The sequence below is a fragment of the Mustelus asterias genome, chromosome 9 (assembly GCF_964213995.1).
Source record: "Mustelus asterias chromosome 9, sMusAst1.hap1.1, whole genome shotgun sequence".
Lineage (NCBI taxonomy): Eukaryota > Metazoa > Chordata > Chondrichthyes > Carcharhiniformes > Triakidae > Mustelus > Mustelus asterias.
In genome coordinates this window covers 93721335-93733393 of record NC_135809.1, presented here as the reverse complement: position 1 = coordinate 93733393, position 12059 = coordinate 93721335, and the positions used below count along the sequence as shown (strand labels likewise).

Below are 12059 nucleotides of genomic sequence, written 5' to 3'. Positions count from 1 at the left end.
TACTGGCATGTTGGACTTTGTGTGATAGGAAGACCGAGAGAGCAAATGCATGGAACTAGTTCCCAGCATTTATTTGGCTTTAACCCAACACTAGATTCATACACATAACTTTATCAGCAATGTGCTCTTCCCCAATTCACTGCTGTCCTGATCATTTCAGTGTCTTTAATAGCGTCTTTAAACTAGAGGATAACAGCAAACTGCAAACACAAGACACTCGCTTCATTGATAACCTCCCTTACACAAAGGTTACTCATGTGAGAGTGCATGTGACATTTAAATAGTTTTCAATACCATCAGTTCTCACTACATCAAGTTTTATTTTCAGTAAGCGAATTGAAAGATTTTAAAGGTCATGGAGAATGGGACAAAGTGGATGGAATTTTTAGAGGTCCACCTTTATACCATAAGGTTCTCTAATTTCTTAAGGTGGATTGATAGCAGTGGATGAGCCACAAATGACTGCACTCTATTCCATCAGAAGTTAAAATAATACAGGATAGCTGTGAATTGTGTAAAAACAATCATCTGTCCCACTTTTTTCTATTTGTTCATGGGATACTGGGCCACATTCACTGCCATCTCTAACTCTGACTTAAGGTGGTAGTGGTTAGCTGCCTTCTTGAACAACTACAGTCCTTGTGGTATAGGTACACCCATAGTGCTGAGCCATTGAGAGAGCATTGCAATGCGTTTGGAGTCACATGGAGGCAAGACCAGCTAAGGATAGCAGATTTCTTTTCCTAAATGACATTAGTCTTTACAACAATTGTTTCATTAAATGGTTACCGTTACTGAGACTAGCTTTAATTCCAGATTTATTGATTGAATTTAAATTCCACCAGCTTTGTCTCCCAAGAGCCTGGGCCTCTGGATTACAAGTCCAGTGACATAACCTCTCTGCTATTGCCTCCACTCTATTGTAATCAAACCCATAATAATTCCACAGATACACAATGCAACTGTTGTCTGATTTCTCAATCACTGTACAATAGTTGCAATTTCTTGCTGGTAACACATCTTAAATTGATGGTCTGAAATGTTCGTCTTTTTCTAACATAGCTACAGCTTAGTGAAAAAGAAAAGTGAAAAGTGAAAGAAAATGAAATTTCAATAGAGGATCAATTAAAATAAACTAGTATATATTACTATGAAGCTTGAGTAAAATGGAGATATATAAATTGTAAACAAGATACAAGAAAAATGACACTATGAAAACCAGGTGTCGAAATAAACTTGATCTAAAGGAACACGGCAAACAAACAGTGATAAATGTTTGGGACATTTTGTCAAATATTGTTGAATGTCAATACCCAATTCTTTATCTTGCTAATGAAATAGGTAACTGCAGACAGAAACTTTAGGGTATTTAAAATGCAACTAGATGGTGGACTGGAAGAGTTAGAATGCTACAATATCAATGATAAACAAAATGGGCTATTCTCAAAATTGCATTTTCTTTATTTTGCATGTTCCTTGTTAAGATTCACTGTATTTTGAGTTAATGGCTTCCATTCAATCATATGGTTAACACTCCAAGGACACTGCAGAAAATGCATATTTTGTTTCTAATATCTGATTTGAGAATGTAAGGCATTGGGTTCTCGAAATGGAAAAGGCTCCATTCCTCAGCACATTTCTTAACTTGATATGCAGTGAATTTACAATTTTGCTCAGAAAAAGCGAATCTCTCTTTGGTACTGGATGATATGCTGTTTTATGAAGACAGCATTAAAAGATATTTTCCAATCTTTTAAAAGAGAAGCAGAAAGCAGAGTGATTCCAATTTTCTGTGCCTTTGTATGGGGAAGAAAGTTACATTACTTATTTAGAGACATAAAGGTTTACAGCATGGAAACAGGCCCTTCGGCCCAACTTGCCCATGCCAGTTTTTACCACTAAGCTAGTCCCAATTGCCCGCATTTGGCCCATATCTCTCTATACTCATCTTACCCATGTAACTGTCTAAATGCTTTTTAAAAAATAAAGTTGTACCTGCCTCAATACTGCCTCTGGCAGCTCGTTCCAGACACTCACCACCCTGTGTGTGAAAAAATTGCCCCTCTGGACCCTTTTGTATCTCTCCCCTTAAACCTATGCCCTCTAGTTTTAGACTCCCCTACCTTTGGGAGAAGAGATTGACTCTCTACCTGATCTATGCCCCTCATTATTTTATAGACCTCTATAAGATCACCCCTAAGCCTCCTATGCTCCAGGCAAAAAAGTCCCAGTCTATTCAGCCTCTCCTTATAACTCAATCCATCAAGTCCCGGTAGCATCCTAGTAAATCTTTTCTGCACTCTTTCTAGTTTAATAATATCATTTCTATAATAGGGTGACCAGAACTGTACACAGTATTCCAAGTGTGGCCTTACTAATGTCTTGTATGACTTCAACAAGACACCCCAACTCCCATATTCAATGTTCTGACTAATGAAACCAAGTTCTGACCAATGAAACCAAATTATTATAATTAACAAAATAAAGGACCAGCTATTAAAACTCAACAATGAACAGTTCTGAATTATTTCCTACAGCACCATAGATATTCCAACTGAAGAATACAATTAAAAAGTTCCAGTTACCTTGTGGCCAAGCCAAGTCCCATGATGGCCCTCTACTGGCAATCGTTCAGCATCTCCAGTCAGATCAGTCAGAGCATCCTGTTAGTGAGAATAGAGCACATTGTGAGTCACTGGTTTTCCTTTTTCTCTCTCTTTCCTCTTCTTCCTGAATTATGATTTCACAGATGCAGGTGGCCATTAATTACCATACCCATAGCGCCACTCTTCACTTTTTAGCCCAGGTGGTAGAAGTTAACAGGCCATCCGAGTACAGCCAACACTGGTTCTATCCTCAGCTGGATGAAAGAACTGTATCTGGACACTCACTGAAGGTAGCAAAACTGTAAACAAGGCATTTATGATGTAGCTATACATAGATACCAGGGCAACTGTATTTTCTATTCTCGTCCACTTCCACTCTATATCCATAATCATGCAATTTTGACAAATAGTCATTGAACAACGATCAGTAGTGTGAACATTGCTGCTTTTTTCTCTTGCTCTTAGGCTACTGCAATGAAAGCAGTCAGTGTCTACATGCAGCGAGACCTGGAAAACTTTTGGGCTTGGGCTGGTAAGCAATGAGTAACATCTCTGCCACAGAAATTCAAGTCACAACCACCTTCAACAAGAGAGAGTCCCACCACTTACCCTTGATTTTCTATGAGTTACCATTGCTGAGACCAATGGGTCACATTGACCAGAAATTGAACAGGGGCTACAACAGCAGGTCAGAGGTTGGAAATTCTGTGGCAATTCACCTCCTGACTCCCCAAAGCCTGTCCACCATCTCCAAGGCAACAGTCAGGAATGTGATGGAATATTCTCTACTAGCCTGGAAGAGTAAAGGCCCAAGCACTCAGGAAACTTGATGCCATACAGAACAAAGTAGCCTGCTTGATTGGCACCCACCCAATACCTTAAACATTATTCCCTCCATCATCAGTGCACCACGGCTTCATGGTGTGCTATCTATAAGATGCAATGCAGCAACTTGCTACAGCTCCTTTAACGGCATCTTCCAAACCCATGCTGTCACTCTCTAACTGCTGGAAGGACAAGGGCAGCAGACGTATGGAACCACAGCCACCAGCAAGTTCCCTTTCAAGTCATGTAACATCCTGATTTAAAAATATATTGCAATTCCTCCACTATCGCTGGGTCAAAATTCTGGAACTCTCTCCCTAACAGCACTGTGGGTTTAACTAGATTACATAAACTGCAGTGGTTCAAGGGCCTTTTTCAAGAGCTTTAGGAATGGTCAATAAAATCTGGCCTTGTTATGACACTAACATGACTGAATTTTAAAAAAAGACAGCATCCCTCTTCTCAAAATTATGATTTGGCCAAGATCAGTTACCTCTATAACCAAAGATGAAACCAGCTGGGATGTTCTAATTACTGTGGCATGACTTCACCCAATAGTCGATTGGGAAAACCTCAGTAATCATGAGATGAAATCCAGGCAATATTTCATCGTGTATTGTTCGACGACAATAGTATTTTGCAAGCAAAGAAGAATAATTTTAAAAAAGCACTGGAAACTGGAATGTCCAAAGCCTCATAAATCAATGCATATTTTCCAGTCATTTAAGATCTGTATGGGCTACTTACCCACTGCTTATTGTTATATGCACGTGTTATATGCTTTTATAAAGTGCTCCCAAATCATTATCATTTCATGTTGCATTTGGAAGACAACTAGTTCACAGCTTAAAATTCATGCTCTACTAAATGTAACAAGGAGGCTGACAATATATTCTGCACAAAAAAATTGTACACACATATAGCTGGGTGATTTAGCATATTCAATTGTAACTGCTGTGAGCAAAGACCTGTATCTGGATGTGTGTGCACACATATCTGACTGCCATTTCTCAGTGGATGATTGTATCCCAGTGGTGTCAGTATTTGTGTATCTGATTTACATGCAAGTGGCTGCTCATGTTATGGTATATGCCTGCACAGATGTGTATTTGTATCTTCGAATGTATCTTCACTTAAGTATATGAATGCAATCTTGTATCTCAGTGGGTGTCTCATGCACATGTATCTCACAAAGGTGGGTGTCTGCTTGTACATTCTCAGTGGCATGACTATGTCCAGAAATGCACTGTGAGAAGTGAAGTCTCAGAATGAGACAAATTATTTTGTGCAACAGATGATTAATTTGCTCGAGAAAAATAAATACTTGAAAACAGACAACCATTCCTTCCTGTAGCTTCGATCTTATTATAAAATCTTGTTCTATTGGACATGGGGCTTTTTTAATCGCATGGAATTCTAGGCAGTGTCTGCGCTTTTCTTCATTCAGAATGCTTGTAACACCTCACCTTTGGTGAAAGAGTCCCTCGAATACTGATCACCACCTTCTTTTTCACATGATCCACAGCAACAAAGAAAGGTGTTTCGAAAACCTATGGATAAAATGTCAAATTAATTAAATTCATACAAAATTAATGAATACACACTATTACAAAGTGAATTTTGTAGGAGCTGAGATTTTCTCCTAAGAGGTTGAGTTAGGCAACAACTGGTTAATGTTTTTCACATATTTTGGTTTTAAATTTCAATGCTTTAGTGATTAGTTCTTTCCACAACAGGAAAAAAAAAGGTGTCTGCATTGAACATAAGGGTGAAGTTTTATTGGACTAAAACCATTTTATGACGAAGATCATCAATTCTCTGAAACGTTTTGTCCACTCTGTTGGGTTTCCACCTTCCAGCATCTTAATCAAGTTAAGATGAAGAATCTTCATACATACTTCTGCTCTAATTCAGACTTTCAGTTTGGCGCAATTGTAACACCCTTGCTCTGAGTCATAGGTTCAAGTCCAAAGCCTTGAGTTTAATCCAGTCTGAAACTTCAATGCAGGAGTGCTGCACTGGCAGAGTGGGCATCTTTTGAATGATGCATTAATCGGAGGCTTCAACTGGCTGTGCACAGCTGGATGTAAAAGCACTTTTTTGAAGAACAGCAGGGAGTTCTTCTGGTGTCTTGCCCAACACTAATCCCTTAATCAACACCTCCAAAAACCAAGTGACTAATCATTTATATTATTGTTGTTGTCAGACTTTGTTGTGTACAAACCAGCTGCTCTGTTTACCCATCCGATCAGTAACCACATTTCAGAAGGAATTCATAGGTTGTACAGTATTTTGGGATGCTGCAGGGAAGTGAATGCACGATATAAATGCAAGTTCTTGTTTTCTTTTGTTAGGTCTCAAACGTATGGAATTTTTCACCTCTGTGAATCATTTTTTTGATGTGGAGATCAATCATTTTTTTCCCCTGGATTAAAACAGAAACTTGTCAAATAATTTATATTTCCTGTTACGCCTTGCTTCACTTCTCCTCTTTCCAACTTTGCAGGTGTCCTGCACCATGGGACTTTCATCTAGGTTCCTCAGTAAACAAAAATATGGATGCAATTCAATAAGGTAGCATTGTACCCAATTACTTCTGCTAATTCCAAGTTGTTTTGTATGTAAGCTGGGTGATTTGGGGAAGAAAATCAGGTATGGTGGTGTTCTGCGGGTTCCTTGCCAATCAAGAACAAATCTGGTATTTTCCACTTGAAGTGACTTGCTTCCACCCAAAAATGGGCAAGCATATTTTAATATGAAGCAAATATTGTGTCATTTTCACCATACAATTGAGGGGCAGCAGGAACCTTGGGTGCATTCTGTTAGTGCCCTGGACCAGAATCCAAAAATACATAAGCAAGCCAGACTAGGCGACAACAATTGTTTTCTATTTTGGCATAAATGTGAGGGACAAGATGCTTCACTCCAGGAGTAATTCCACTGACAAATTAGGGGTCTTTTATAGTAAAACAAACTTTATTTAATAACACAGTTTAACTATAACTCTCACAAATGAAGCAGCTTAACTATTCCCTGCTGAACAATGTTTAAACATGAAAAGAAACAACTCTGATTTCTAACTATTCACTGTTTCAGTTCCAAATAAGTAACATTCATCTTACAGACTCAAAATCCACTTTAAATACAGTTTGCATCCATAAATATACTTGCTATAATGAGTGGAAAAAGCCTTGAAGTTTTCTGAGAGATTTTGTGGAGAGGGGAAAGGGGAAAGATACAAAAGGGTCCACGGGGCAATTTTTTCACTCAGAGGGTGGTGAGTGTCTGGAACGAGCTGCCAGAGGCAGTAGTAGAGGCAGGTACAATTTTGTCTTTTAAAAAGCATTTAGACAGTGCATGGGTAAGATAGGTATAGAGAGATATGGGTCAAATGCGGGCAATTGGGACCAGCTTAGTGGTAAAAACTGGATGGCATGGACAGGGTGGGCCAAAGGGCCTGTTTCCATGCTGTAAACCTCGATGACTCTAAGCTTGCAGACCTCTGTCTTTAAACAAACCCCAGCCAGAACTCAAAAGCTGTTTTCTCTCTGCTACATTCCTAGCTCCTCCCATTAACCATATTATCACATGATCCTGCATACTGAAACCCACCTTCCACTCCATTAATCAAAACATCAGGGGACCTTTTCTTTTTGTAAACAAAAGTCCATTAACTCTATCTTAGGCTAAAATGAGTAATTATTTTGCTCTCTCAGCATCTGAGCTGCATTCCCTCCAGACATACTGACTGTCTGTAAAAAAAAATTTTTAAATAGTCCCCTTGAGCATATATATATCTATTGCAACATCTATCACCACAATTCCTTGTACCCTCGTGTTACTACAGACAATGGATAGGAAGTTAAATTTATCTTAAAGGTTGATCAAGAGTGGTCAGTTGCACCTGTCACAGGGAGAAATTAAAATTTTGAACTGAATAGAAGTTTTAATCACTAACTATGCTAAACGGCAGCAATTCTCCTCCCTACCTGAGGCAGATGACTTGACATGCTGCAACCAGTGTTGGTGCAAGCACAAATTTGACAATGTAATAGATGCAGGCATGAAGTAGTTGGGAATCCTTGCTCTGCTGAAGATCTGCTGTCATTGTGACAAACAAATTCTGTCCCAGTTTCTTAACATTGTATAATATCTGCTGATTGTTTATTTTGGGGTAGGGAAGGGGTGATGGTTATTGCCATCAAAACATACCAGCAACCTGCTTGCAGGACTTCTGGGGTCACCTAACCTACAATATAAACAGCAGTGACAAAAGCAACTGCCAGCATATGACCAGTACGTGGTTAATATTTAAGCAAATCTCGAAAATCTGAATATTTAAATAAATAGCACCAACTAGAACAAAGAAAAGCAAAAATACAACTATCATCTATTTTGTGGGTAAGAAGTGGAAGTGTCTGGTTTGAAAGACCATAAACTTGAAGACAAGTATGAATGCACAACAAGACCATATTAATCAACATTTGTCTGGGAATGGTTGTTTCTAGCTAACATATAACCTCATGGATACTGCCCAATTTGTTAACTATTTTGTGGCATCAGAACTTTTTAACTGTGTCACAAACAAGTAACACACCCAAGTCACTTGCTGTTCTGTGGAAGAAACAAACATGAACTTTGGTTCTGTGGTCGCACTCACACTTCTGAGTTAAAAGGTTGTGGGGTTGAAGCCTCAACCCTCTGGGAGGTTTGAGCACACAAATTAGGTGGCACTGCAATACTGAGAGAATTATACACCTTGGAGTTGCTGCCTTTCAAATGAGATATTATACCAAGACTCAGTCCGCCCTGCCAAGTGGATATTAGAGAGCTCATGGAACTTTTGAAGAAAATCAAGGGCAGTCCTCCTGTCCTAGCCAACATTAACAATTACTACAAAGCAACATACCGCATCATGGCACGAAGTATACACGATATCTACAAAACTAAAATTTTCATCCAGAAAGTGACGTTTGATGGCAATGACGTTGCAGTTGCAACAGTTGTCTTCCTCAACTGTCACACTTGGACCGTACCTGGGACGAGGGAGGCAAAAACAGCAACATCTGGAAAATAGAAGATAACAAAGAATTTAAAATACTGAATTAATCACATAATTCTTGGTTTTCAGTTCACTGAGGTCAACTGGAATGCCACATTCAGGTTCCACATATGCTATTAAAGGACAGAACAGGATGCTGTTCAGCATTGACTGAACACAACTGCTTTCTGTCGAGGTAAATTCTATTCCGATGGTGCATACCTCAGAACAGGCCAGATCAAAACCCATCCAGACTAACTGCAGTGTGCCCATCTAACTGTCTCTGACCAGACATCCCAGCTTTAGAATTGCTGCACCAATGGTTTTGAAGATTTAAAAATAGACTGTATCCAATTTCTAACTGCTGCATTATCAAACAAAGATTGCCCATTTTCTCTCACAGGCCCATTTAGTGCATGCAGCTGATTTTGTGCATATACACACACACCTCTTTCAAGCTGCTCATCCATCTGATTCTATATTGAAGAAAAACTGACCAATCGATTTAAAATGTATTTCTTATTTATAGATCCGATACCATGTGTGCAGATACTCCCATATCATCCCAGAAATCAAACACATCAAGCAGCTTTAAATACTCCCATTAATCTTAAATATGCATCTTCATAACTCCTTGCATTAAGGTTATTCTTCACATGTACAATAAAATGATGATTTTTGTAGTGCAATCTTTCTAATCTAGCATCCAAAATTATATAGTATGCTTTCCTACAGTACCTGGTCTATGTTCATATCAGGGTGGCACAGGGCGGCATGTTGACACAGTGGTTAGCCAAGGACCCGGGTTCAATTCCGGCCTTGGGTGACTGTGTGCATTTTGCCCGTTCTCCTCATGTCTGCTGGGTTTCCTCCATGTGGTATGGTTTCCTCCCACAGTCAAAAGATGTGCAGGTTAGGTGGATTGGCCATGTTAAACTGCCCCTTAGTTTCCAAGGACGTGTAGGTTAGGTGGATTAGCCATGGTAAATGCGCGGGGTTACAGGAACAGGGTGAAGAGTAGGGGAGGGCAGACATAGGTAAAATGACCTGAGGGAGTACTTGAGAGATACCATTAGCATTACAGAGAAAGCACGGGGTGGGGGAAGGGAGGGAGGGAGAGAGGTGTGTGGGGTGGGGTGAGGGAAACAGGAAAACACTGTTCCTGTAATCCTTTCTTTCTTACTCCTCTTCCTGTTGCGCACCCATGTTTGCTGCTACACTCCTTTTTGTGTTTTTCTCCTTCAACGTTAGTGTTCACCATTCTCTATTGCAGTAAACATTCCCTCTGCCTGTTACTCTTTTTTCGGTCACGGTCAAGCGCACGCATGCACGCGCACATGCACATCTCCCTCTCTCACTCTCTGCTGGTGCTTTCTGTTATGCCTTTGGTGTCTCTCAACAACTCCCTCTGATCCTTTTAATACTTGGTTGTCCTCATTAGCCATCTACAAGTCTTTTGATAGCTTAGGAACAATAATACAATTAAAAATATGAAAATAAACAGAATGTAAGGAAGTCCTATTTAAGATGTCCATCCTGAATGGCTGATCAGTACATACCTTTTGTTTCATGGGCTGTTCCCAAGGATGCCACTGAGACAAACATCAGCTGCTGCTGGAGAATCATTCACTTGGTGAAAGATGCTCTTTGGTCTGCCCGAAACCTGTTGGTCCTCCAGTGCAAAGGGTTATCCGCATCTGTTCCACACTGACACATTCCAAAGCCTAGGACTATGTGTCAAGGGATGCACCAAAGCTTGGGGCAGCCGCAGCAGAGGCGCAATGGGGAAAGGTTGCTGCCTAAGAACTTTCACCAATGGGCTGGGAATTGTATAGAATCCCTCGTGCTGCATAACTCGCATTGAATGTTTACAGTGAATATTACATGTATTATAATTGTATTGGTTGCAACATGATCTATGTAGAAATTATTAGAATATTATTGCACTCTCTGTGATAGTTATTTTTAATTGTTTGTAATGTTCTTTCAGATATTTTATGAATAACGTTTACTTTTGCAAAAAAAAGCTCTCTCTCTTGAACTTCCCCTACTTGCGAAGGAAAGCTTGGCAACCCAACTGCAAACCTAAATCCATCTCATGACTGAAATAGGTTCCAGATTTTTACCCTCCAGTTTATTCTCTTATAGGTATTAACTCATGTTGAGATAGTTTCATGGGCACCAGCTGTCCTCCAGTATTTCAGCCAAATGGCCAACTTTCAGCCATGAGCATGGAGCGTGCCAGTGGAATTTTTGGCAGATCATGAAACAATTCTTATTCTCAACAGATGTTCAATCACACACTTCCTAGTAGGAGCAACTAGATAGTGATCAGGCACAGGAAGTCTTTCTGCTTTTTCTCCTCCCTATCCCAAATATCTGATCTCCTCCATGTCCTCAGCAAGCAAGTGGAATTTTCTTAACTGTTTATCAAACAAACTTCAAATTGTAATGAATCTGAGACAAGGATATCCTGTGGTTTTCTACTCACTGGGAAACAAGTAATGAGTGATCACATTAATTTAATTTAAGACCATTTTCAGAATGAGATAAATCTTTTATTTTGGCTGATATGTTTGCTAAAAGGTGACGGCAACAGAGCAAACACCCTGTTTTTGTCTTTTTAAGTTAAAGAGCATTTACGCTTGCTATCTGAATAAACCATGGAACAGTATAACGGTCCAGAACCCTGAAACCCAGTGTAATTGAATTTATTGAATTGATTTTACAACTTTCAGGAAATTAATACTACTCACGAGCATGAGCTGGCCAGTTTGCAGAGTCCACAGGTTGGGTTTCGCATTAAATACAAGGGCCACCCATAGGCAGCCAGTGCAAAGTGCATATAGTAGCACACCTCCTTATAATTGTGCATTTCTTGCTAAAAAAAAAGAATAAAAATTACTTACTCATAGATCTAAATTAATAAGAAGTCTTTTTAAAAAAATGAAAGTAGTTGCAAAGCTTTGGGAGCACTTTCTAGCTGGTATTAGTAAAGACATCCTATTTCATTACTAATTCATAATCTTCTCATGTGACAGATGCAAATAATTTATTTTTCACCTTATTAAAACTCTTCCCTACTTAGTCATGTTATGCAGACCCCACTTCAAATACAAAACCCTTCTAAATTATTTTGTTCTCATTTGTGTGTGAAGAAATGTTGCCGGCACTTCACGCACATCAACTATTCCATGGAAGAGACAATCTCATCTGGTTAGGTGATACAATTCTGATTTGATTGTGATGAGGGTGAAGGGTCATATATCCATAGCTTCATACATAGAAGCAGGCAGTATAAATTGATTAAAGAGATAATGAGCTGCATTGCTGAGATAGAAGAGACTGACGAATATAACGTGAAGGTTGACTTATCCACCAGAAAGGGATGGCTGGGTATACCCAGCGCTTGTCCTGTTGTTAAAATTTACATTCTTTATAGACAGATGACCATTAAAACTTTTGAGATTGTGCTGCTTTGTAAGCCATATCCAGTCTGTTTTGCATGTAATTAAAAGGTGCATATGTGTAATACGTATACACCTGCATGCCAGGATTTTAATGCAACTAAATCCAATTATTCAACT

The 12059-nt window shown here is 39.3% G+C and overlaps 1 protein-coding gene across 1 annotated transcript in view; it reads right to left on the bottom strand.

Annotated features, from left to right (window-relative positions):
- Window positions 1-12059, bottom strand: part of dagla (diacylglycerol lipase, alpha) — a 340274-nt gene that overhangs the window by 85796 nt on the left and 242419 nt on the right. The window contains exons 10-13 of the mRNA XM_078220586.1: window positions 11229-11353; window positions 8341-8497; window positions 4898-4981; window positions 2586-2663 (exon numbers count right to left, since the gene is read on the bottom strand). Coding sequence (XP_078076712.1) covers window positions 2586-2663; window positions 4898-4981; window positions 8341-8497; window positions 11229-11353 — 444 coding nt within the window. The remainder of the gene's footprint in view (window positions 1-2585; window positions 2664-4897; window positions 4982-8340; window positions 8498-11228; window positions 11354-12059) is intronic.